The sequence below is a fragment of the Lipotes vexillifer genome, unplaced genomic scaffold (assembly GCF_000442215.2).
Source record: "Lipotes vexillifer unplaced genomic scaffold, Lipotes_vexillifer_v1.1 scaffold740, whole genome shotgun sequence".
In the NCBI taxonomy this organism is placed as follows: domain Eukaryota; kingdom Metazoa; phylum Chordata; class Mammalia; order Artiodactyla; family Lipotidae; genus Lipotes; species Lipotes vexillifer.
This window is the reverse complement of record NW_006778610.1, coordinates 199,807-227,787: the sequence shown is the minus strand read 5'-3', so window position 1 is coordinate 227,787 and position 27,981 is coordinate 199,807. Positions and strand designations below refer to the sequence as shown.

Sequence of the window (27,981 nt, the reverse complement as noted above, 5' to 3'; positions counted from 1 at the left end):
GGAATGCCAGTGAAAAGGAAAATACTTAATTTATCCAGTAGAGGTTTCCTTGGCAGCTAGACCTTAAGTGAGAGAAAATCTCAAAGTATTTAAACCTAAATTCAACCATTTAGGTTGAATTCCATTTCTCAAATAGCTCAAGATGGTAACAGTGGAGAATGTAGACTCTTTTAATTTATAATAATTTTAAAGACCTAGACAACCTCTCAGTTTAAATTCACCAGACTGTGTTTGGTGGACTCCCATAGGCATTGTGAAAATTTTTTCTTTAGTAATTTGTTCTTGATTAACCACCGAGTTATGTTTGATTCAGTTCCAAATCCAGTGTAATATATTTCTGAGTTCCTTGCAAATTTAACATAATTTCATGCAATCATTACTCAAAGTCAAAGTGAAACCCTATATTAAAATTTTACTATTTTTCAATTGTAAGAATAAATGATCAACTTACAGTAACTCAAAAGATTTACTTAGCAGATTTTAATTAATGGTTGACGATGCTGGAAAGAACACATTCCAAGTAAATCAAGGTCAATTTCTGTGTCCCCACCAACATTTTAAAAGTTTCACTGTATTGTACACATTTGGTGCATACATTTCAACAATCAAATGTTTCGTGCAAGTGTGGGCATTTCTGGAGCTGCATGTTTGTTAGTATTTTATTTATTTGCTCATTTTACTTTCAGCTAGTTAAGATGTCAACATCTAAGACTATAATTACAGAGACCTTCTTGGCTCTGTGGAAAAAAGTGCAATTCCTACAGCTGAATTATGGAGCAAATGGTGATTGCTTTCATCCGGTATTACAAAAATAAGAAAAGTTAAACTTTCATGGGTGAGAAAGAAGGGTATATGATTATTTTCCAAATATGATTATTTTATACTTATATGTCAAAATATAATCAGAAGCTCTTTTCCATGAAGGGCTGGTATGCATCTCTGAAAAGGGGGTTAATAAGGAAGATACCAAACCTAGGGGTAAGACAGGAATAAAGACACAGACCTACTGGAGAACGGACTTGAGGATATGGGGAGGGGGAAGGGTGAGCTGTGACAGGGCGAGAGAGAGGCATGGACATATATACACTAACAAACGTAAGGTAGATAGCCAGTGGGAAGCAGCCGCATGGCACAGGGATACCGGCTGGTTCTTTGTGACCGCCTGGAGGGGTGGGATAGGGAGGGTGGGAGGGAGGGAGACACAAGAGGGAAGAGATATGGGAACACATGTATATGTATAACTGATTCACTTTGTTATAAAGCAGAAACTAACACACCATTGTAAAGCAATTATACCCCAATAAAGATGTTAAAAAAAAAATAAGGAAGATACCTCACATGGAAAAGAATAATATCAAATGATGTGGGTAGTTTAGTCAACTGAAATGTTTTAAAAACACATTCTTTAAGACTTACAGTTGCACAGACCAGTTCATCCTAGTGGTTGGCAAATATCAATTTGTTGGATGTATGAAAGGTTTTCATGCCATGGTACATATAAAAGCTTAAGGAAATTTCAGTAACTCCACAAAGTAAATATTTTTAGTAATAAAAAGGTAGAGACCATGCAGAACAATTTTACCTTCTTCAGTGCCTCTCAGAGCACCTTTCAGTGCTATGTACATATCTGAAATTAGCTTTCTATTTCTAAGTTCTCAGACTATATTTTTGTGTACTTGGCCGCATTTTCATCAATGGAAGACCAACACAGTGGAAGATTGGAAGCACAAATATGTTTTTCATATTATCTATATGTTTATTGATTGCGCAAATGAATTCTGTATTGGGCTACTCATGAATGTCTAGTGACACTCCGTGTTATATTCATATAAGGCTTGTCTCTTGCTGGGTGTTGTTTCTAGCAGTGTGGGTAATTTGGTAGTAATCAGAGGGCTTTACCCTATCCAAGATGCTATATGAAAAAAAATTGTGTTTCCACAGCTAATTCCAACTCATATGTAGGTCAGTGTTTCAAAAGGGTTTACTTTTTTTTAAATCAGTGTGATTTGAAAAACAGATCTTAAAACACAACTAAGAGCAAGGCATTGCACTCAGTACTCTAGGGTACCTTGAGTTTGGAGTGTGGCCTGTTTCTGCAAAGTCTGTGATTCGATACATATACTATGGATATATAAATTTGAATCCAAGACAGAATAAAATCTTATAAATACAAACCACACAATTTGGGCATCTTGAAGAAGAACGATATTTTTCTAATTGGGAAAATTCTTTGAAGCACATAGCATTTAATCTGGTATTAAAGGGCCAATATGGTTAAAGGCATTGTACAATTACAGTTGGAAAGGCAGCTTAATTATGACATTCAAAATGATATGCTTCCCTGGTCTTATTTATGCATGTTAGAAGATTGACAAGGAGCTTGAGTGAAACTTGCTGATTGGTAGATGGTCCTCTATAAGGATGTAATTGGTAATGGAAAAAGGTCAGGACCTAGAATAAGAGCTAGTAACTGATAACCACAAGGTATCTCTTGTGCTACATGTGGTTTATCATAGCCTTCAAACTCTTATGTATGTAATTGCTGCACCTTGAGCATCTACCCCAGACTAGGCGGAAATTGTCAAGTCCCTCACAGTGTCTATCCTCAGGTAGCAATCAGGGTTCCTCAGATCTTATTCTATAATTAAAATGTTGTAATTTTATTTTAAAATGAGTTCTTATCTCATTTTGAAGTATATATAGATAAAATAATGTCTTGAGATTTTCTCGAAAATTATTCATTGGGGGTGGGAGTAAATAAAGCAAGATAAAATAAGATTGGCTATATCATGACATTTTTTGAAGCTGGTGATATATAGAGATTCATTATACTAGTCTTTCTACTTTTCCGAGTGTTTGAAATTGGCTATAATAAAAAGTTAAAAAATTTTATCCCACCCTGTTGCCATGCTGAGCCTTAAACCAGTCAAGGCAGATGCATGCAGACATGCACAGATGTCTGTGGCATCTGTTATTCACATTTTGGCCTTTGAAGAGTTTTCTCCCTCACACCTGTGATGCCCTCTTTCCCGCTTTGTCATGCACTCTACCCCTTGAAAGAACCAGGTTCACCTTTCATGGTCCAAATCAAATGTCTCTTCCTTTCCACCGCCTTCCATTGCATGCAGGCTTTTTTGTATGTGAAAGTATAAACCCATTTTATCAAACATTCACTCACCTATAAACTATTTACTGAGCACTGACTTTGTTTTGGCACTTGACTGCCTCAAGTAGATCCTATTTAGCAGGTGAAGACGGACAATTTGCAAATATTTACAAAACAAAATGTGATTAGAATTACAATGGAAATCTGTAGACAGTGCTCTGAGAACATCATAGCTGGGGGTGGAAGGGGAGGGCTCAGGGTAGAGCTGATCTTTTTTTAAAAATAACTTCATTTATTTTTGGCTGAGTTGGGTCTTTTTTGTTGCTTGCGGGCTTTCTCTAGTTGTGGCGAGCCGGGGCTACTCTTCGTTGCGGTGCGCGGGCTTCTCATTGCAGTGGCTTCTCTTAGTGCGGAGCACAGGCTCTGAGCACACAGGCTTCAGTAGTTGCAGTGTATGGGCTCAGTAGTTGTGGCTCGTGGGCTCTAGAGCGCAGGCTCAGTAGTTGTGGCGCACGGGCTTAGTTGCTCCATGGCATGTGGGATCTTCCCGGACCAGGGCTCGAATCCATGTCCCCTGCATTGGCAGGCGGATTCTTAACCACTGCACCACCAGAGAAGTCCCTTTGATCTTATTCTTTTCTTTTTTTGGTGGTACGCGGGCCTCTCACTGCTGTGGCCTCTCTCGTTGCGGAGCACAGGCTCCAGACGCGCAGGCTCAGCGGCCATGGTTCACGGGCCCAGCTGCTCCGCGGCATGTGGGATCCTCCCGGACCGGGGCACAAACCCGTGTCCCCCGCATCGGCAGGCGGACTCTCAACCACCGTGCCACCAGGGAAGCCTCTGATCTTATTCTTGAAGGAATATATTTTCTCCAGTTCAGAAATGAATTCATGTATATAATGTTAAATATGGAAATGTCAGTTATTTCAAGGCAGGGCCTCTGGGTAATGACTGCTTCTGCCCTTTTTATAGTACACAAGAAAGATGGAAAAACATTCTCTGCAGTGAGAATGGGCACACCAATTAATGAAGTATGAGCAAAGGACAAGTCCCTAGGTCATCTCCCAAATAACTTCGGGGTCTTTGAGAATCTTGAGAAAACTTCAGAAGAACTGAGGCTGTCAAACACCACTGTCTCTCTGAAACCTCCATTTTTTCCCGCCCCCACAGAAACTTTCTCCTTGCTGCAAACTCCCAGATCATAGTAGATAAAAGCATAGACTGCCTTCAGTGCCCTTGGTATCAAATTCTAGCCCTAGCTCTTACTCCTAGCCATGTTATCTTAGAAAAGGAGCTTTCCCTAAGTTTCAGCTGTCAAGGGACATTACTGAAAGAGAGCAAAAGAAATATGCATATGATTAGAGCAATTTGTTGTACCTACTTACTTTACCAAATTCTACCTTATTTTAAAGCACTTACTTTTGAAAGTATCTTAGAATCTTTAATGGACTGTAAGATTGTTGAATGAAAGGAGCCATGATTTGGAATTTTTTTGTTTCTCATGGTACCAAAACAGCACTTGTAAAAATATTTATCAATTAAATTGGTTTCTTGGACACATTTACTTAGCTCATATATACGTATGTGCTAGATGGTAGAGAAGTGTTATGAAAGCATGGAAAACATGGAGATTTGGGAGAGTGCAGGGCCTATGCAGGAAAAATTACCCTTCTTACAATTCCCCTTCAACACCTCTAATTGTGTCTTAAAGGAAGTCTCAGTTTGACCATAGAGTGTATTATCTTCTAACACGTGTTAAATCTGCTTTTCAAGAAAAGGGAGAGCTGGCTTCATGCTCAAAGCCACCAGCAAGCATGTATCCATTTATAATTAGAAATATCTTATGTTCACTGTACTTATTTTTATGATTTCCTTCTATTTCTGGCAAGTTATACTGGTTTCTATTTATTTAAAATGTATTTTTAAGTAAGTGTAGGGAGATAATAAATATGGCATGTGAATTATTTAAGTTTAAGAAAAAGTAACTTAACAGATAATACAGTTCAACCTATTATTCATAGATTGGAAGCCAAGGTACAATAAGGATAAGTAACTTGCTCTGGTTACAAAACATGTACTGACAAAGCTGGGACTTACATAAGCATCTTGATACTACTAGCATCCAGTGCCTGATGCCCCTTTGATAAAAGAAAGTGACCCTCAATTAATATTTGATGATTGACTGTCTTCTCTAAGCCAATTACTTCTTTCATCCTGAATAATGCCAATGTTCATGGATATGAAAGTGAATCAATAAAAACTCAAAGTATAAGGTGGCATGCAATCAGGAGCCAAGAACTACAACTAAGAGAGGCAAGAGAAGGTCACAAAAATGAACTTTACAACATCAAGCAATGTATCAGATACATAAAGCTAATAAATCTGCATGCATGTGATGGCACTCTGTGGGATTCAGAAGGTCACATCTTCAATGAAGTGCTAGTGCGCCAAACATATTTTGCCAAAAGCCACAAATCTGGCCTAGAATGTGGAAGGAGCTTCTAGCAAACACACACCTATAGTTTATATAAGGAAGGAAAGTCTTCTATTAATGCAGCCAAAATTCATCCTTCCATGTAAAGAGACACTGAAATTCATGAATAAAGGGTGTCTTGAGATACATGAGAAACTAAGGAGAGGCCTAAAGGGCTTTGGGCAGAGGGGAAACAGGATGGCATGGATACATTTTATTGTTTAGCTTTGTATACGTTTTGATCTTTGAACCTACTGAGTGTATTACATATTCAAGAAATAAAACTCCCCCCACAAAATGCCTTGACCATTTGGTATTCAGTGTCTAAGAGACTCTGGACCATTAAAAAAACATTACTTCTTTACAAGAATATTTAAATAAATCTAGAGTCTACTTTTTTGTTAAAGTTTTCACAGTTATTTTACAAAGTACAATTAAATGTATTTTAGTTAGCAGATTTCCTTCACAAAACTTGCCATTATTTTGAAACTGAGATAATTTTAGAAGCGTAATAAAAAAGCCTCCACTCTGAATTTCTTAATAACTATGTAATGAGTTTTAAATTTTGAATGGCATAAGGCAGTTTCTGAATGTTGTTAATTCAGTTCCACTGCATGTTTCTCCTACTTGCAAATAGCTTCAAATTTGCATATAACCATTGTGTGTACATTTCAAATATGAAAGCTGGAATCATAGATTGCAGATTACAAAAGAGCAGAAAAACATTCTTTACATGGACTTTTGATTTCTCACATCAGCACCGTGGTAACCATTAGACATTACTTGTCATGAAAAAAAAAAAGCAATGATTAATTATCATTCCTAAGTTTAACATGATTTATAGATACTTACCTTGTAAATCTAATGCTACCACAGCAGTATCATCTTCTAATCCTTCAATCACCTCACACTTGTATCTCCCATAATCCTCCAGGGTCAGGTCTGTGATCACCAGAGAAGCATCATTATCACTGCCTCCTTTCAGAAACACTCTACCCTGGTAGCCTCCATAGGTTTTCTTGTGGTATCCCATGGAAACAAAAACATCCACTTCCTTGAGGTAATCTGAAGTTAGCTTGGTCCACTTAATTCGGATTTTGTGGGTTCCTGAGCCAAGTGCTGTAGGGTCTCGGTAAAATTTACATGGCAGTGTAATATTGCCACCTCTGTGTGAGAACACCTTGGCTTGTTCTGCTTCCACGAGTAAACGGGGGCCATTTTCTGCTATAATTGAAAAGAGAGAATAAAAGGAAAGAACCATTAATATGCTTTTAGACTTTTTTATAATATGAAATATACTACCTACACAGGGTATCTGACAAAGAGTAGCATTGGCGATAAGCTTCTCTGCTTTGTTGAGCAGTGATCTCCTTTGAACCACATAGAAAGGTACCTTTAGTAACTAGAGGGCATCTCAAGGTAGTCATGTCTTTTAAGCTACTGAAAAAAAGGAAGGATGTACATTATAATCAATGAGAAATATTGGCTATAATACTCTATAGTCATCTGAAGTTTGAAGATGTCATCGTAAATTCTATTTATTTTTCTTCTACAGTTAAATATCAAAAACATAGAAACAAGACCAAGAGAAGTGACAGGGAACCATAACTATTTCATCAATAAAAACCCAAAACGTTCAAGCTAGGTAAATTGATCTCTCCCCAGCTGAGCTTTCTAATACGGTAAGTCTCTATTGTATTTCTAGGAAAAGTATACGGCAACATGATTAACTTTCATTGTACTGTTCTGGCCAAAGAATTAGAATGTCCTCCCATCTCTGGCTTCAGTTCAAATATACACTTGCGATATGCCGTTCTGGAGCATTTCAAGCAACATGTATGTATTATTTTCACACAAAGGCCAGACATCAGAAAGGTATTTTTAGTGAGTGCTTTTTAAAAAACTCCAGATTTTGAAATATATTCCTCAAACCTTGGATGTTAAAAGTGTATCCAAAATTATATTTATTTTCTAATTAACCAGATAATTATGTTTCTTTATTCCCTTAAATCTCCTTCTACCCCCCCCACCCCCCACCCCCCGCTACCCCTGCTTTCTGCTGTATCTTGGTTTATAGAATCCTCTCGCTTTGCTTCTGCCTTGACGTGCCTTGCCCTTTCGCTTCCCTCCTCCCTCCTCCAAGGACTTTACTGCCTTCCTGGGAGCACCATGATATTCCTAGCCTGCCAAGTCAGCACGGCCGCAGGCCTCTGGAGAGCCAGCTGTTATTTTCAGATCTTGGCTTTCTCTGGGGTTTCCCCTGGTTCGCTCATTGCGCTTTTGACCTTGACAAGGTCTCTTGAGGATGTGCAAGCTTTGAAGATGAGAAAGCGATATAAGAATTCCTGGACACACATACCTCATCCACACACAGCTTTCAAAGGCTGCCAAAGCTCTCTTTCAAGCAGCCCTTCCTGCTTTAGGCTTGAGGTTCTGAATAAACCTCGGTCACGAATCGTTAACGATAGTACAAAGGTCATTAGGAGGAGTAGCCAGTCATCTCCAGACAAACCTTGAAACTTAGTTATTTAATGGCGTACGTAGGATTCAGATTTTAAAATAAAGGGTCCAAGAATAGACAGTGGTTATATTTTTATCATAGAGCAATCAAAATTCATATTAAAAAATGAACATATTTATGTCAGCCCCAGTCCTCCGAAACTGAACAGTTTAACCACTTTTAAAGCCATCAGTGCCCCTACTTTGAATAGATCATAAACTGAGAGGATAATGGCTTAAGTAAAATGAATCACAAACCCAGCTCATTAAGCATTTCCTTTAGATTCTTTTCTTTATCTTCTTATTAGGCCCATAGAATCATAAGACATAAAAGGTAAATGTATCCAACTCTACCCTATGTAGAATATTCCCCCTGCAATATCCCCAGGGACTGCATCCATGTTCTACCTAAATATTTGTAGTATCTTCTTTCTGGGAGGAGGAAAAGGTGCTGTTTAATAAGTGTGCTCAGCAATGCCTGAGGCCCTAGGGAACATGGATCTACCCACTACCTTGGGAGGACGCCTGAAGCTGGGCCTTCCCATGCTGGGACTTGAGGTTAGACAAGACATGAGGGCTTTAGAAACTTGCAATTTCATGATTCTCTCAAGCTTTTTACTTTAAAGTCAAAACTAATGCCCAAATGCACTGGGCTAAAGGGGAGTTACAGTAGTTAGGAACATGGGCTTTGATGTGTCAGAGACCTTGTTCTAACCTCACCTCTTCAATTTGCTAGCTCTGAATCCTTGAGCAAGGTGTGCAAGCCCTAAGCCCCAATTTCCTTACATGTGAATTAGGGAAAGTAATGTCTACTATGTATAGTTGACCTAATAGGCACATAAAGCACTTAAAATAATGGCTGACCCAAACCGTTCCTACTGCATAGTTTTCCCCCTGTATTTCTCCTATATGATACTGCCTAATATTGAGCATAATTTTGACATATATTAACCTTCCATGGTTCCACTTACTTATAAAGTTTTTAACCATGTGGAGTAAAATAATACATACAATGCCACCTGTGTTATATAGGAAACTTGGAAATTATTGTGTGGTTTAGCATAATCATAAGGTATTCCAGAATGAATACAAGGCCTGAGTGTTTTATAAATTAAAGAGTCAAAGCACAGATCAAAAGTCTTGAACAAGAGACTGAAATTTCTAATTTTTTTCTGAGGTTAACTGTAAATCATCTTGTAGTATTTTAGAAGTATAGGCTTCTGATTTTTTTTTTTTTAGGTACTATTTACTTATACTCTAGCATTCTGCGTAGATGATGACTTATGTGGTATAATGTTGAGACCTAAGCAGACACCAAAAATCCATTGGCTTCCCACAAAATAATTTTTCTAACAAGTCTGCTAGAATGTATAAATTTCCACCATTCTTATTTTTGGGGCAACTGGGGTGTTGAGGTAGTAGATGCCACGAGGCCCTGGCTGAAATTCAAAGAACCCTAAGAAAGTTGGGTAATGTGTAACACTTTGAGTGACTGAGGGCCATTGACATTCATTAACCTAAATCCCCAATATGGCCTTTAGAACAATGTGTTTTATTAGTTTTCTTGCTTCTAGAAGCTCAACACTGCAGATTATACAGCACTGAGCATTGCTGGCGGGAGTGGCCTGTTGCAGAGCAGGTAAGATGTAGGAAAGAGCACTGGCCAGTGAGTCAGGAGCCCTGGGGTCTGTTGCAGGTTCTAGCAGGACTTAGCTGTTTGAGTGACAGGTCTACATCATGAGAACATTGAACTTAAGATTCGTATCTGGCTCCCTATGGCAGGTTGTCATGATAGGGATCAGCCGGGAAACACACTAAGAGGGAGAGGGTAGAGGGCTGGAACAAAGGGAGTCTATAATGCTGATGGCAAACTTTGCACAGTCTTGTCTAGAGCAATCTGTCTAGAGTAATCTGGGTTAAAAATGAGGATTGGTTTGAAATTAATGTTTAAGTCAAAACTGTTCAATCAACAGGGCAGTTGTAAAGCAAATCAAAAGATAAAAATAAACCTTGATCATCAGAATGAGTATTGCTTATCCTTTTTTTTTTTTTTTTTAAATATTAACTAGAGAAAACCAAGCAGCATACATATGCTCATTTTAGGGGGACTGAATTTTTTAAAAGTTCAGTCTGTAAGTTACAGAAATTTCATATTTTTATTAGTGAGTGTCAGTGACAGTGATGAAAGATTTGATGGCCTTCAAAGACCACAGTTGACTCCAGGGGAAACAGCAGGGCTTCATTATTATTTTACAGTCTGCTGTGAAATCCAGAGTCCATCATTCAGTTTCACCAAATGATGAAAGCAATGGCATGACCGAAAAGCTGATCTTTGTATCACTCTGTAATTTAGATGAACTCTTTTAAACAATAGGACAAAAACAATTTAGAAGTATGGTATTGGACTATTACCTATTATTCTTAGTTCTATTAAAAGTTTAAACATTTGGTGGGGGGCAGTTCATTGCCAAAGAAATAGAGGTAACAGAAAGTAAAAAAAAAAAAAAGGTATTATGGGTCAAAGTTTGTCTTTTAAAAATAAATAACTTTCGATTGTACAAAACAACCAGTCTTGGTGTTGGTTACTTTCTCACTGGTGTATAATGAAGGAGCCTCCAGACTTTTGGATTTTCTAGACCAATAAAATGTAAAAAGAACCCAAACCAACAAAACTGAGGAATATATTTAAGATGGTTAAACAAAGACAAAAAAATACTCCCCTCCCAAGAAAAAATTCTACCACCATCATTTGATTTTTTTATTGTGGTAAAATACACATAACATAAAATTTGCCATTTTAACCATTTTTAAGTGTGTGATTCAGTGGCAGTAATTACTTTCACATTGTTGTGCAACTGAGGCAGCAGATAGATGGGCCACAGGCTGAGCAGCTGGAGTCTGTCCCCTCTAGACAGATACTTCAAGATGAAGATAACAGCGGGAGCGAGGAGAAGCTGAGCCTGCCCAGGTGAGAGGTACAGAGACCACATATTTTTCATTCTTGAGGTCAGGGAGACCTTCCCGACTACACCTGTGCAGAAAGGCTCCTCGGGTCAAAAAGGGAGGGAGTGCCACCCCATAGCAGGTGATGTCAACCTACCCATAGGCCTCTTCGCTAAAATCCATCTTGGCTAAGAGATGCGCACGCACACAGGGGAGGACCTTGAGACAAACCAAAGATGGACTCAGAGCCAGGCAAAGCAAGATGATTGGCCAGAGGAAATGCCCCATGTAAGTGATTCAAACTACTACGAGGGTGCGAGTCTCTCTCTGAGTCCGCCCAAGTGTGTGTGTGTGTGTGTGTGTCTATTCACACATATTCTTTCTCCTCCTAATAAACACTTTACTTGTTTCACTACTTTCCGCCTCTTTGTGGAAGTTCATTTCTACAAAGCCGACGGGCAGGGGCCTTGTCACTGGCCACTGGCCTTGGTGGTCTAGTGGCGAGGATTCAGCATTCTCACTGCCTTGGCCTGACTTCAGTCTCTGGCCGGGGACCTGAAATCCTGCTTCAAGCTGCTGCAGGCCGAGGCCACCTGCGATCACAACCACCACCACTATCTATTTCCAAAACTTTTTCATCACTCCAAACAAAAAACTAATTCCTCCCTGACATTCCAAACTAGTAGGCAGACACTCAAGTGCCAGCTCCACGATGAGTCATTTGAAAATGCTGCACAAGGTTTGAAAGATGCTTCCTTATTTTTGTGGCATCTGTTATCACTTTGGTGGGTTGAGATGTGTAAGACTAACACTTTGGAAGCTGTTGCTTCCTTTAGGGTAGCCAACCTGCCCGACGATGAGCAACCAGGATGGATTTGTATCCTTCTCGTTGTGCTTACCACAGTCTACTGAAAACAATCACTCTGTCTCCCTAGTCCACGTCTTGTTATATTGTTCCTCCATCATCAAAATAGTGCCTGGCATGTGATAAGTGTATGTGACTGAAACAGACAAATGCCTCCCAGAGGCTGTGCTCAGCTATGGCAGTAGACATAGACCCCTGCCCTTGCTTTATACCATATTGCTCTAAAATGAAAACACTTTATAAAAACAGGTAAAGATACATATTAAAAGACACAATATTTAAAAAGAACATAATTTAGACATTGGTCTCTCATCTTACACATTACATTTGAGTAGGATACATAATTTAGGAAAAAATTATCTTACTCATTAATCTTTAACTGTTTATAATCACAGTCAGCCCTCCGTATCTGTGTGTGCCTCATTTGGGATTCAACCAATCAGAGATGGAAAATATTTGAAAACGACATTCCAGAAAGCTCTGAAAAGCAAAACTTCAATTTGCTTCTTGCCTAAGTATTTACATAGCATTTGCATTGTATTTACAGCTATTTACATAGCAACATTTACATTGTTTTAGGTATTATGAGGGATGATGCCTGTAGGCTAGGTGCAAATACTGCAACATTTTATACAGGGCGCTTGAGCATCTGAGGATTCTGGTATTGGAGTTGAGTCTTGGAACGAATCCCCAGTGGACATTGAGGGGCGACTGTGTTTTGTTTCCTTCAGACTGGAGTAAATCCCATTGTTCCCGGTGTTGCTCACTGGGAGCCAGAAGCTCCCATCAGTCGTCTTGATTCTGCTGTGTCTTGTCAGCTTTGCATCAGAGACGTTTACAAGGACCCACTGCCCCTCTCTCTCTCTATCTAGTCTTTACTGTCCTTTCAGAGGGCTTTTCATTTATCAGAGACAGAGCTTTAGTTTCTTGCCCAGCTGTTCCTCAATGTAAAGACTCTGAGTCTCTCCTCTATGACTCAGCACTGCAGGAAGGGTGACCTGAAGAGGGCAGGAAAGAAGCTTTAAGGAGGATCCATGGCTGCCCTCTGCCCTCTACTACTTGACTTGGGTTTGAAATCCTGTTGTATTTACCCCTGGCCCATCTTTGCTTTTACCTGGAGTTCAGACGCTGACCTGAAGACATATAAGAATACGTGTGCTTCTTACCATTTGTGTAACTTGGAAAGAAATATGTATTCTTACATAAACTATATCTGAAGGAATCACTAGAAACCCATGAAACTAATAACCATGGTAGCCCATGGAAAGAAAAGGTAGATGTCTGGGTCGAGAGCTCCTGGGATATTTTCACTGTGTATACTCCCATATTTAAACGTTTTTGAACTGTGTGCACGTATCACCTGTGCACGCCCTAAGTAGAAATGGAATAAAAATATGAAAAATGGTTGACAAAAATTAACAAAAAACTTAATTGACAAAGATAAACAAAAAACTTTCCCTAAAGTGTCTCTAGAAATACACACAAGAAGCTGGTACAAGAAGCTCGTAGCCAGAATTGCAGTATATTGTTATAATTGCAAGATTATATTTCTGTAGAAGACCTATGGCTTTGTTAACAATAATATTACATTTAAACAGGTCTTCAAAACGTGAAAATTTTACCTCATTTTTTCAATTCCTTTAAGATACCACCGACAAAGGTACTGACTGTCTTCTAGTTTTGACTATAAAGGAAGAGTCCAAAGCTGAAACTAAAGTAAGTGAAGATTGCTCTTTGCTGTAAAGTGATTACTGCTGTTTCTCAGCCTCTGTGACCCTGTCTTTTGGCCTCACAGGCTACAGGAACATACTCCTCCCAACACCCCTCCACCCTCTGCCGGGGCCTACCTGCTCTCTAAACACTGTACAGTCATTGTGCCCTGCTTGTTCCTATCAATCTGCAGCTGAACCAGATTACCTAGAATTGTGTTTCCAGTTTCCTTAAATGGTATGTGACCTGCATTATCTGATGTGGTGTGCTGTGGAGCGTTCCCTTAGGTATTGACCACATCCATCTTCCTTCCTGTATGGTCAGGCCACTCAAGATGGCTGTTCTCTTGCTTTCTGTACATTCCCTGCTCGACCAGTGCCTGCTTCACCTACTCCCTACTCTCATGACTCACCTTCCTACACAGTTGCCCCAGGCCCCAGCTAATGATTATTCTAGCTTTAGATCAGAACGTCTCCACCATGATAGCTTATCAAAGGGGAGGTGAGGGGTGTGTTCCTCTTCTGGTTTCCCTGGTAACTGATGAACCAACCTGACATCAATTCCCCCTATAAATGGTAACCTCTCCTCTCCCTGGGGAGCTAAGACTGCAGCCAGGTCCTGCCTGCCCTCTGCCACACACAGTGGGGTGTCGCTCCAGGACCTTGCTTCAGACGTGTAAGCTCCCTAATCCATTAAACTGTTGATGCCTCTGTTGCCGACTCTGGGCTCTTTCTTCAGTCTTGAAGCTGGGCAAGTACAGGGCTTGTAGGCCTGTGGGGTGCAGCCCAATACTCGCCTTAGAGCTAAATAGATTCTGTGATGGGAGACAGCCCAACACCAACATATAGTGTTGTTTCGGGTGATGTTGATCATGAATGTGTACCATGTTATTATATCCAAGTTTCATAGTAAAAAATAAGGATAAGTGCTATCACTATTTTAGAGCCTGAAGGTTTTTTCAGGGACAGTGGAAATTTTTCTTCCCAGAGGATACTTTAGACAGATCTTTGCCGTATAAAAGGTGAGCTTCTTTGCTGGAAATGGGCATCAAGAGCCTCCAAGTAGTTCTAGGCCGTCCATTGAACGTAGTTCAAAAATCTGTGTTCTGAGACGTAAACCTGAAACTGGGTTACTATCTTGAAAAATATTGTCTCTTTTTAATTCCTTTTTCTTCATCTTTTTCAACCAGGAAGAAGTAAAGTGTGAAGAGGGTGTTTAGCTCTGTTCTACTAAATTCTTTGTGGCTTTTGTCTTTCCACATTCATTATTGTTTCATCGATTTTCGCAGCAGCTATAGTTTATTGCTTAAGCATGTGGACTGTGCCTCTTACATGGTGTCACCTAACCTTTATGTGCTCAGTTTTCTCATCAGTAAAATGGAGTTAAGCCCCCTTCTTTGCAGGGTTCTTGTGAGGGTTAAAGGAGGTGATACGCTGAGAGCTTAGCCTAGTGCCTGGTACCCCGAGTGCCCAGTAAATGTTGGCTGTTACTAACAAACATTTACTGAGTGTCCAAAGTGTGCCAGCTTCTGTCTTCGACATTTTCTTCTTTCCTATGCTCTTTCAGAAGACAGTTCCTAGAAAGTACTGATTCCTAAAAACTCGCATCTCATCAACTGATGATGATTCTCCTAATCTAGTGGTTCTTAATAGAATAGGAGCTCATTTCAGGACCACCACCTTAAAGCCTTTTCAAAAAAAACCCTGTATCTAATCCAGCTTATTCCTGCTTCCTCCTCACTTTCCTTGGGGGTCCAAAAAGTCTTTGGGGGCTTCCCTGAGAGTCCGCCTGCCGATGCAGGGGACACGGGTTCGTGCCCTGGTCCGGGAAGATCCCACATGCCGCGGAGCGGCTAGGCCCGTGAGCCATGGCCGCTGAGCCTGTGCGTCTGGAGCCTGTGCTCCGCAAAGAGAGCCCACAACAGTGAGAGGCCCGTGTACCGCAAAAAAAAAAAGAAAGAAAGAAAGTCTTCGTTTGGGTGTAGAGGTGGAATGTGTGTATTGGTAGCTGTCACCCCACCTTGCTCCTTGAACTGCTCTCCAGAATCACTATGGTGGCCTGAGGAAAAGTTTCTCCAAGGCTTGAGACCAAATCTTTTTTTCATAGTGATTTGATTTCTTCTGGAACATAATTATATCAGTTGAATGGAATAAAATGGGAGCCATTTTTACCCACTGCTTTACTCAGAAGTTTTTCAGAGAAGGCTTAGATGGAGGCTGTATGGTTCCTGGTGGGTCAGGAGCAGAGGAATCAGCCTGCCTGAGTTTGAATCTCAGCTTTACCACTCAACAGCCATACGACCTGGGGCAAGCTACAGACCCTCTCTCAGCCTCAGTGAGGATAACTACCTTTATACAGTGTGGTGGTGAGGGCTAAATGAGATGACCTAGGTAATGAAGTTTCTATTGTGTATCACACATAGTAAGTGGTTTTAAATGCTAATATTAATTTATCAGTATTATTGCCATTGGTTAAGTCCAATATAACTGGTCCCCAAACTTGAGACAGTCATACTAGCTTTGTCAACTCGGAGTTGTCTGCTCTTGCTAATAATTTTCAGAATTTAAATTTATGCATGTTATCAAAGATTTATGACTAAAGAAATAGCATTTGATTTCTATTATTTTAGTCTTAGAAAAAAAAATCACAGATATAGAGAAATTAAGGAATACATTATAAGAAATTAAAATTTGAATGTTTTACTAATATAGTAAATGACAATCTTTGAAGAATCATACTTTCCAGGACTGTAATACAGATTTCTTTCAAAGGGTGTGGAGAAACTGAAACATGAGCATGCGTCTTCTTCGTTAGGCTGTAATTAACCACACAGTCCCTAATTATTAGAAATGTGTTTTTACGTGGTAGAGGGCTCAGATCTACTTGTCTCTGCTCAGACTATTTCCACTTTGCGGTAAAACGTAAGGTCAAGTTATCCATAATTTGCAGAAAGGACACTGTTGGTTTTATACATTGGTATGGTTAGTGTCTTCACTTAGTGTGAAAGATATCAAGATAGTACTATCCAGAGTCAGTTCTGGAGGCAAAAGGGAACTTTTGATTCTTAATCAACAATCATGAATTGATAGACTGTAATGTGTCAAGTATTAAGTTTAGTGCTGAAACAAAACGAAAGGTAAGTCGAACACAAAAGCCCAGGTGGGCAAGGCTGAGGGAAAATGAAGGGAGCACCATGGTCTTGAGAACACAAGGAGTGAAAGGGACCGTACCATTGCTGGGTGCGTGCACTCCATGCTCACTGGGAGCAGGTACTCGTTCCCACTGATGTTGTCCAATGGGAATGCAGGCTGAAAAGCAGCAGGTCTTTGGATTTTTCAACAGATGCTAGAAATACACTTGTTTTCTTTTTTTTTGGCTGTGCCTCGTGGCCTGTGGGATCCCACTTCCCCGACCAGGTATCAAACCCCCACCCTCACGCTCTTGGCAGTGAAAGCACAGAGTCCTAACCACTGGACCACCAGGGAATTCCCTAGAAATGCACATTTTAATGTGAATATCTCCTATTTTTAAATACTTGCAATTAATTTAGATTTTTTTAAAAAGTTACCTGGGAAAAAAAAATTACCACATATCAGCGATCAGGATTTAGACTCTGGGAAGTGAATATGTGACCTTTGTATCCTCCTTTATCCCACCTGTTTATGCTGAGGGTTTCCCAATTTCAGACCCGGGCGATCTCCTTGTCTCTGCATTTCCTCCTTCTCCTGTGATCTCATCTAGTCCCATGGCTATAAATGTTGATGTGCTGGTGATTCCAAAACTTTCTAGCAGTGTACTTTTTCCTGAGCTCCGAACTAGTAAATCCAACGACCTGCTGGTCATATATTGGATGCCAAACAAATAACTTGAGTCCTTCTGTCCTGCCCAGACTTGTTCTTCTCGCAATATTCCTCAATTCATTTTATGCCTCCGTCATCTGTCCATTTGTTCAAGCCAAAATCTAGCAGGTGTGTTTGATATGCCCCTTTCCCTTAATCCCTACGTCTAGTCTGTCAGCAAGTGCTGCCATCTCTACCTCATTTTTTTTTTTTTTTCCAAATTGGTTCATCTCCATCAATCTCCACTGCTACCATCGTGGTCCGCACCACCATGATTTCTCACCTAAACTACCTCAAGACCCTCCTAAAGGTCTCTTTTACTCTTGACCCACTATAATCCAGTAGTCACCTGGTCTTTTGTACATGTAAATCATATTACATCATCCCTTTGCTCAAAACCTTTTAGCCATTTTCAAGCACTTTTAGAATAAAATCTGAACTCTATACTCTGAACCAAATAAAAAGTACAATGGTCTCACTCATGCCTCCTCTTCCAGTCTCATCTTAAACCACACCCTCTCCACTGCCAGGCTGTAGTCCCTTTAGCTTCTTTCTGGTTTGAAAATACCATGTTTATTCCCATCTCAGAGAATTTGCACTTCCCATTCTTTCTACCTGGAATGCTCTGTCCCTGGCTTTTGATGTGACTGGCTTCTGCTCACTATTCAGAGCTCAGCCTACAGAGCCCTTCCTAATGCCCCTCTATGGGGTTCATCCTGCAGCCCCCTAGGGGCTCTCACAAGATTTTCCCCCTTAAAAACACTTTTATATTTATTGTTTATATGTTCATTTGTTTTTATTTATTCAATTACATATGCAAGCCAAATAAATAGTTATAAGAGAAGAGGCCAAAGCTTGGTTTTGGAGCACACTTTGATTTTAATATATTATGGGCAGCCTATAAATAACTGTTATATTATACATCTTTTAAAATAAGATATTCCATTTACATGGAAACATCTCTATGAAGTATTAACGTCCAATCAGCTTTTCAGTATTTTAAGCTAATTAAGACCCTTCGTTAATGATTGTGTGATAAAAAACAAGGCAAAGTGAGGACATAAAATAATCATATGTAGATTCTGGAGATTTAAAACCTTTCAGTATAATTTATGACACTTTTCAAGAGAAAATAAGAATTGTTCATAACCCACATTATTCTAGGGAAGAAAACTTTAGAATTTTCCTCTCTATTCTTGAAAAAAGGAAAAAACCCTTGTGTGAGTGTTCATTATTTTTTACTAGCAATATTATTGATCACAGATAATCATAAATCCATTGTGAGAAAATGTAGCCATATAACTAAGAAAATAAAAAGTGTATGTAATACACACTGTAGTTTATAAGGAAACCTGTCTTTAACTTACATGCCTTTCACCTGTTTCATCTGTGCCTTCCCTACCATTCAGTAACTCTGAGCCAATCGGACAAACGTCATTTCCAGTGCTTTCCAGGAAAAAGGCAAAGCAAGGAAGCAAACAAACACCACTTCAAATAGAATCCTCTAGAAGTGGAAATCTCCTCACTTCAAGGATATGTTTTCAGTGGTGTTTCTATTTTAAATTTACGACCCCTCTTTAGAAACAAGAGACGACTCTCCCTTCTTCCCACCCCTTTCACCTAATCTGAACCCTTGACTGTAGTAAATGTTCCCTGTTCTAACTTGCTTTGTTAATTTTGTACTTGATGGACTATGGTCTTTCTGTGTTTTTATCCTTAGTGTCCTTGTCTTGTTTGAGTGGACAGTGTGTAGGAAAGGTAGGTAGAATTCTCGTTTAACTTAATATTCTTTAGTACATTTCACAGCATAATCCTTGAGTATGTAAAAACATACTACTCAGAGCTTATACATGTGGTAATTAGTTACCGAGTAAGCACTCAAGTCAAGCAACCAACGTGTTTAATTAAAACAAGATTAAAATGGCTCCAGTTTGTACTGACTACTTGATAATCATTTTTGAGAACATATATATTGAGTGCTGCTACTACATTGTAGCAATACAAAATACACAAAATGTTTTTGAAGTGATTTGTATAGAACTTTTAGATTTCTTATGCTTTCAGTGTCTTCATTTTGAAATAAAAATATTTCTGTAACAAAGATCCCTTCCCACCCCCTGGATATTTTCACTTTGATACCTCTTAATTAAATATTTTAACTTAGCACTTTGGTAGATTTTTGTACTCCAAAATACATTCCCAAAAGAGTAGTTTCCATTTTCCATTTAAAATAAAGAGCCAAAGCAATAAAGAAATCTAACTATTCTTTCTTGGTAGCTGGGAAAGTCAGAGAAATATAGCATATTGAAATCCCTTTAACATTAATCCATTCAGCTATAGGTCAGTGCTTTAGCTGAGTCAACACTGGTTCCAGCAAAGCTGCAACCAAAGAAAAAGGCTTCTCTATTTAATGGATTTTTCTGGGGGGGGAAAAATGCTTTGGGAAAGTTTCCAAACAGTCATTGGCTTCCTGCATAATTTGCCAATTTCAGCACTCAGGATGGAACAGAGAACGCAATGGCTGTTAGTGTGAATTTGTTGCTACCTGAAAATATTATTAAATATACGTTTTTATACTTGGAAATATTCTAAAATTCATTGTTTTAATAGATGCATTATAGAATAACATAGAAGTCAGCATTTTAGGCTACTCTACAACAAGTTTAGAAATATTCTTAAGGTGTATTTTATGGGTTTAAAAAGTGAGTATGAATACAAAATTCTAAATAGTAGGATATTTTTGTTTGGTAACTAATTATTCTTTTATTCGTATTTCAACCTCTATATAACACTTATTTTATTGTTTTTTGTCATCTTTGTCACCCCGATAATATTGTCATTAAGCTCATCAAGGAGATAGTTTGTTCTTCCATAGAGAATAACTCAGTATTTTGCACAAAGAAGGCCAATGTTTAGCAAATGCCCGAATGAGTAGATTATTCCAAAAGGACACACAAATGCACAGAAGACTGGGCAGTGGGCTAGCAAATGCAAAGTTGCATTTCATTCCTTGCTTTTTCTATTTATAACCGTTGTGTATGTGTGTATAAATGTATAAACTATATGTGTGTGTGTGTACCTAGTGTACCATCTATATAGTTGAGGAAAATTATTGCCATGCTTGACTTATACCTATAATTTAAAGAAACTGCTTTATTGAATGGCAGTTATCATTAGTAGTTCTATATTCATAGTAATGTCTGCCTTTCACTAGACCATAAGCTTGATGAAGACAAAGACTGTGAGTTTTGGTCATCATTCTATTTCCAATGCCTATTAAGGTGCTTACTGTAGATGAGACATTTGTGCCCCCCCTCCCAAATTCATATGTTGAAACCTGATTCCCAGTGTGATGATATTTGGAGGTGTGGCCTTTGGAGGTGATTAGGTTATGAGGGTGGAGGCCTCATGAATGGAATTAGTGCCCTTATGTAAGGGACCCAGGAGCGGTCCCTTGTCCCCTTCTGCCATGTGAGGACACAGAGAAAAGATGGCCATCTCTGAACTAGGAAGCCAGCTCTCACCAGACACCAAATGTGCCAGCACCATGATCTGGGACTTCCCAGCCTCCAGAACTGTGAGAAATCAATTTCTATTGTTGATAAGCCACCCAGTCTATGGTATTCTGTTACAGCAGGCCAAATAAGTGTATATATGTATGCATGCAGTATTTTTACATATGTATGTATATGCCTATATACATTTTCCTTCTTCTCTTTTGGTTTTATTTATTGTATTTATATGGTGATATTCTTATTCCGATCAAATGATAAGGCTGTGTTTAAAGCAGTAGGTTCTTACTAGCATATTTGGTTTCACATCCTATAGTAAGTTAAGAAGAGATTTTAGAATTAGGATGTTGCTAATTTTTATAATTTCATGATGAAATTCTCTAATATTTTATAGCTCATAATTTCTAGATAGTATTAATAATTAATAATTAATAATTAATTATTATTAATTATTAATTATTAATGAAAATTATTAACATTTAGCCAAATGCAATTTGGAAAATATAGTTGATATTCATGGATTTTGCATTTGTAGCTGCAGATAGTGTACTCTGCCTCGAAAAGAAAAAAATAAATTATAATTTAACTTTTAGTAAACAGACTCATGGAGTCTGAGTCCAGACAAGTTTTAAGTGGAAGAGAGAATGCTTATCTAGCTCTCCCATTAAACTTTGGTTCTGTAGATGGTTTATGATCATCCATTATTAAAATCACTTCACTCCTTTTGATCCTCTCTGCACCACCAGATCCCAACTCTGCAGGTATTACATAAGGAACACGATAGCATTGCAGTGACCAAATGTAAATCAAATACTCTTTAAAGCTTCGTGCACACATTAGGAGGATTGCTGCATCCTGCCTCTGGTGGATTCTCCTGGATTGTAAGACGCTATGTGCAGTGTGGGAGCAATAAAAAATGACCAAACAAAAATTGCTATCAAAATTCAGAATCCTCTTCCTTATCTGCTGCCTCTCATCATACAAACTGTAAAGTTTCCCGAGATTTGGAAAGACTGACTAGGACTTGATTAGGAAAAGTTCCTAGATTTTGGCCCTGAATTTATTTAACAAATGTATTGATTACCTATACTATGTGCCCAGTATTAGTTTAGGTGACTGGGATACATCAGACAAAGATCCCTGCCCTTGTGGAGCTGATATATGTTCTTGTGGCAGAGATGGACACAAACAATTGCATAAAAATAAGTAAAGTAGATATCCAGGACTACAGAGAAAAGGAAAAGAAGATCAGAGGTAGATCGGGATGCCAGAGGAGGGGAAGAGCACAGTAGTCAGGGTGCATTCATTAAGAAGGTGAGGGCTTCGCTGGTGGCGCAGTGGTTGAGAGTCCGCCTGCCGATGCAGGGGACGCGGGTTCGTGCCCCAGTCCGGGAAGAGCCCACATGCCGCGGAGCGGCTGGGCCCGTGAGCCATGGCCGCTGAGCCTGCGCGTCCGGAGCCTGTGCTCCGCAACGGGAGAGGCCACAACGGTGAGAGGCCCGCGTACCGCAAAAAAAAAAAAAAAAAAAAAAGAAGGTGAAAAATGATCCCAGATTTGAAGAAGGGGGTTAGCCAAGAGAAACTTCTCATCAGCCATGCAGCCTGGGCCAAGCAACATTTAAGTGCTGGGTCTTGATTTCCTCATTTATACAATGGCGTGTTGATCTCAATGATCTATATTAAAGTCCTTTTAAGTTCTTAAATTCTGTAAACTATGATTTACTTTATGCCAACATTACACAATGAAAGCAGTGATCTATTAATGTACATTGGGCCCACACAATGTGTCATGTGTTGCTAAATGCCATGGATGCCACAGAACTTGAGAAGTGCTCATTATGATAGTGGTAATTTAGAAGTGTCTCATTGCACTCGTTCATGTATTCAGCACATATATTAAGCACCTACTATGTGCCAGGCACTACTGTATAGCTGGAGTGTTACAAAGCTGACAGTCTGATGCTAAGCTAGGATGGAAGAGGGGTTTGGGGCACAAGAAGGGGGAACCAACCACATTGAGTGGAGAGTCCCTTCTGCGAGGGATTCTAGATCTCCATTATTTTTGCTACCCACAGAGATGAACTTCTGACAACTCTTTCTTTAAAAAAATCTAATTGCTTTATCTTTTGAGAAAAGTGACCGTAAGTTTTACTTATTATAAAGAAGGGAACTGTTTTCATCTCTTAAGATTTCCTCTTATTATTCTTTTTAAAAATTTAATGTAGCTTATTTGTGTTCACCTACTAAGTATATTAAGGGGAATATTACTTAAGTTTGGAAAGCTTTATTTTCTACACTGAAAGTAAAAGTGGTCAGGTAATGTTTAATACCATTGGAGAAATTTAAAACTGGAATTAAGAAGGGCAAAGAAGGCAATTTATAAGACGTTTACTTCATTAGAACTAAGGTAATGATATGGTTCTGCTAGCAAATGAATTTGAAAAGCATGACCTTTTCCCACCAGTATTTGTGCTCCTTTTTCTATTTAAAAATCAGTTTTCCGTGACAGTAAAGAAATAATCAACATGGCGATAACAACTATCATCTACTGGTGCTTATTGTGTTCTGGGTACTAAGCACTTTTCCATATATTATCTAATTTAATTCTCACAAAGCTTTATAGAATAACAGTGATTATACCCAATTCTATACATGAGATAACAGACTTGAAGAGATTAAGTAAACTGCCCAAGGTCTAAAGCCAGTAACTGGCATTAGGGGAAAAACTCCTGAACTTGTCATCAGAAGACCTGCACTTGGAATGCCAGAGGCAGGAAACACTGGATCGCTGACATGGATAAGATCAGGCGGTTACGTATTCAGTATAACTATAATTGTTTCGCAGCTATTTTGGTTAATAGGCAAATGGTCATAAAATTTCTCTGCTGTCCATATAAATGTCTTCGTAAAAGTTGTATTTTAAAAAGTATGTTCATCATCTGTGAACTTCTACTGGTAATTAAAAGTCTACAAAGAGTTTTTTTAGACCAGATCCAAATATTTTAAAAATTGTGCTTTTGTGTGATTTAGTACTCCATATAAAATTCTTCCTAATGAACTCAAGTTTCAAAGGATTGAGAAGTTGTTTGACTAGGCACATCATGAAATGAGGAGTATAATCCATTAGTTGAGATTGTTATAGAGACAATGTCAACAGCAGTTATCTCTTCCTGTAGAAGTATTTGAGGAAATTACTATCCCCCACACTGCGAACAGTATATGATACAGAAGCTGATATCTTGATTGCAAATTTTTAGCAGACTCCATGGACAAGTGTAGTTTACTTTCTTGTATAACCAAGTTGATTCAATAAAAAAATTAAAGGAAGTGAATTAGTACAAGTGCAATTTTATCTAAAGCTTTTCAATAGAAACACTTTGCACAGGAATCTATACTTGCCATTTTTTCCCCTGGTATTCTGACTTTTTTTTTTTTTAAGCCAGATTAAAAATTTTTTTTTGCCTATATGTCTATAGAATCTCCCACAACTAGATAAGGAGGAAGCCTTCAGAAAAACTAATTAGGTAGCTCTTATGCATAAGCGTTAAGAACGTGCTAACAAAGTGTTCAGCATCTTTATCAAGGCAGCCAAGGAGAATTTGAGGATTATGTGCATTATTCCCCTGGTATTATTTAAGCCTGGGAAACTTGAGGTACAAAAATAAAAAATTAATTACAAATGAGAGATAGAAAAGGTGTTTTTGTAGTAACACGAATTTTGAATAATTTTCTGTCACTGAGAGAAGCTCATACTGCTTATCAGTACAATTTGGGAATTTGAGATTCAGATTACTAATTTAATCATTTGATTGCAAAATTCTTATAAAATGTTATGAAGCCTTCAGCTCCTTTAAATTCCTTCTGGGCCATGTTTTTGTTTTGTTTTTGGAGGGCTGTGTTTGATAAATGAAAGTTTTAAATATGAGAAAATAATTCAGTATGTAAGTAATGAAGGTTATCTGCTTTAATGATTATCTGCTGTGCTATGTGCAACTGAAATTATGGCAGGCCATTTGGAAGTATTTCTCTGAAGGGCTGAGAACGTGAAAGTTCAATCTGAATGCTATAATAAAGTAAAAAGAAAACTTTTTGTTGGATAAAAACTAATGAGAACAGGTATTTGGAGCAATTTTTAAAAAAATTTCAACTATCGTCATAGCATCATAATATTGACCCAAGTCACATTTCACTGTTAATTTCCACAAGCAAAATGTAGGCCTTGTAGTTGGTTTTTTTTTTTTTTTTTTTGTAGTTTTATTACTTGAAAGCTCAGAGCAACTTTCTAAGAACATGAATTTACAATTAAAATGAAGTGGACTAGCAAGTCATTTTTTAAAAAATTGGATAGTGTAGGCAAATAATCTGGATAATTCTGATACCTTGTGTCAGCAATTCCTTTGCACTAAATTTCAACAGAGTATATGGGAGTGGAAAGACTGGAGCAACAGAAGTTTTCCTTGCTGAGAAAACTTGAGTCTGACTTACAGGCTTCCTTCAGGAGTAACTTTTAAAATGTTAATATAGTTTTAAAATAATATTTTTATACTCTGCATGAAATTAGACTAAATGATTTATACATCAATAACAGGTATCTAGTCTAGTAATGGCTTGAAACCATTGCTAAAGGTTAATCTTCCATTGGATTTAAAACTTCTGTGACTTGATGTTAAAAGGATGTTCTCCCTCATCAGAAATCTCTGTGTGTAAATATCTTAAGTCTCTGGGAAACAGCTTTGATTCTACTATATATAGTAAAGGAAACAGCTGAGTCAGCAGCTTGCATAGTAAAACTTATGATTATGTAATTCCTTTTTATGGTCCGACAGTGAAAATCGTAAAGCTGTTAGAAACAAAGAGAACTGAAAGAGAAATGCCTAAAATAGCTAGACATTGTCAAATTCAGAATTCTATCTGGGTAGTTGTAATACATGCAGGAAAATACTTCCAGCCAGACCTACACTATCATTTGACCTTCACAAGTCATACTTTTCAACAGTGGATGCGATTTTCTGAGACTACACTTTTGACCTTGAAGCTATAACTTGATGTTTTATGTCTCTTAGCAAACTTATAATGCCTCTGGTCCCCAAACTGAGTTCATCTAAAATTCATACCATCATATGTTTAAACTGTTAAATCCTGTAATTCTTATTTTAATTATTCAGCATACAAGGGCAAAGAGAGAAGCTCCAGCTCCTTTAGAATTATATTTTTCTTATTGCATTGAAATGCAACATTGAAAGCTAAGTCTTATTGAAAGCTAAGTCTCTTAGCTTTCTTAACGCAGGATGTCCCTCATCTGAAGCTGGGGCTGAGGAAATAGCTGCATTGTACTGCAGCCTCAAATCCTGCTACAGCTCCCAGGCTTAGGATTCAGCTGAGCTGAAAAGAAATATGCAGGGCAATACATTGGTCTATGGAAACTAAAGCTTTACCGAAGGAGATTTTAATAGGGTAAGTTACTTTTTCCTGAACCTTAGCTTGTCTGACTTTCATTTTCATGTTTTTCTTAATGATGTTTCTAACAAAATGACCTTACATCTTAAGTTTTACTTCCTATTTCCCCCCCCCCCCCTTTTGCCTTGCCTCTAAATAAACTTCCTACCCTCCATTCTACTTAGAAGAGAGCAACTGAAAAGCCTTGAACAATTGCATCAACTCCCTGCAGTTGGATATTCTTAAGCCAATCCACTTTAATTGTCCCCCGATTCTTAACTCTACTGTAACGCAATAGCATTCAAAAGCCAGGGAGCATGTTCACCAATTCGCTGAAAGGAAAAGTCAGTGCAGCAGAACTAAAATTAAGAAACACTAACCAAGCATCTCAACTCTAAGTAACTTGAAATGATTTGACTTTCATAAGAGAAGCTGTGTTTTCTTACCTTGGATGTGAATATCTCTGTCATGATCTACAGTATAGTTGTCTGAATGATGATCGGCCCAGCAGATTGAAATCAGCACCAGAAGAAGTAGACTGTTCATCTTTGTAGCCCAAAGAATCTTCTTCACTGTGAAAGCATCACATACAAAGAGGCTTGTGAGATTTGGAACCCTTTGGAGTGTTGCACTGCACAACTTATTACTGCCTTATCATCATAGAATGGGTCTGTAAAAATATTTAACCCGATGTGCTCAGAAAGTTACTGTAGCTGTCTTTGGGAGCTGAAGACTGCAGCTTTGAACAATTCCAATTTCTCTTATGTAGCCAGGGTCCAAACAGTGTTTAACTCTATCTTTGCAGAATTGTAAATCTAGAAATTTATTTAGAACAGTATAGTTTCGATGTAGAGAGTCATAGCAAGTTACAAAGAGACGTGGCAAGGATATAAACAGACTTTTCAAAAATATTTAAACCTCTGAATTTGAAGTATAAGTTAATAACAGTTTGATATAGCTACATATGAATATTTATCATCAGGTTTAATTCAGAACTGAATCCATTCATTTTACATATGGCTTCCTAAGCAGGTTAGATTTGCTTGTTCTAAGTAGAAAAGGGGACACACAAAAAAATGCCTGATTAAACAGAAGCAGCACATTTGTTGCAGACTCACCATCTTAAACACTGCTTGGGTCTATGGTGAATAGTTGAAAATTATAGACAAACTAGGTTAGAGTTGTGCATGCTACCAGTGCAGTCATCCTGATTGATTTTTCATTCATTTCTACCTAAAATGCTGACGCATCAACTTGGAGTGCCAGGTAGGGTCTCTGCAGTCAGCAGAGCCACGGCTGCAGGGACCGTTCCTGCCAGCCTCCCAGGGCAATTAAGCAAATAAAGAGCTGAAATAGACAGCCAGGCACAGCTCTAGTCCTGAGTGAAAGAGGCTGAGCCATCGCCTGGCTGTCCTTTATTGCAAGACCGATTTGACAAAAAGGGACACAGTCCCCTCAAAACTTCGTCATTCTAAGGACCAAAAAGTGATTCCAAATAATACAAACCAGACGACCTTTGCAGTATTTGCCAGGCAAGATTTTCAGTGTAGCTCCTCTTTTAATGTGGAAGCTGAGGCAGATATTAACAAGAGCTTTCT

At 38.5% G+C, this 27,981-nt stretch overlaps 1 protein-coding gene across 1 annotated transcript in view; it reads right to left on the bottom strand.

Moving 5' to 3' along the window:
- HAPLN1 (hyaluronan and proteoglycan link protein 1) overlaps nt 1–26,994 on the bottom strand; it is a 31,701-nt gene extending 4,707 nt beyond the window's left edge. The window contains exons 1-2 of the mRNA XM_007451702.1: nt 26,830–26,994; nt 6,432–6,803 (exon numbers count right to left, since the gene is read on the bottom strand). Of these exons, the coding sequence (XP_007451764.1) occupies nt 6,432–6,803; nt 26,830–26,929 (472 nt within the window). The 5' untranslated portion in view covers nt 26,930–26,994. The remainder of the gene's footprint in view (nt 1–6,431; nt 6,804–26,829) is intronic.
- Between the last annotated feature and the right edge of the window lie 987 nt (nt 26,995–27,981).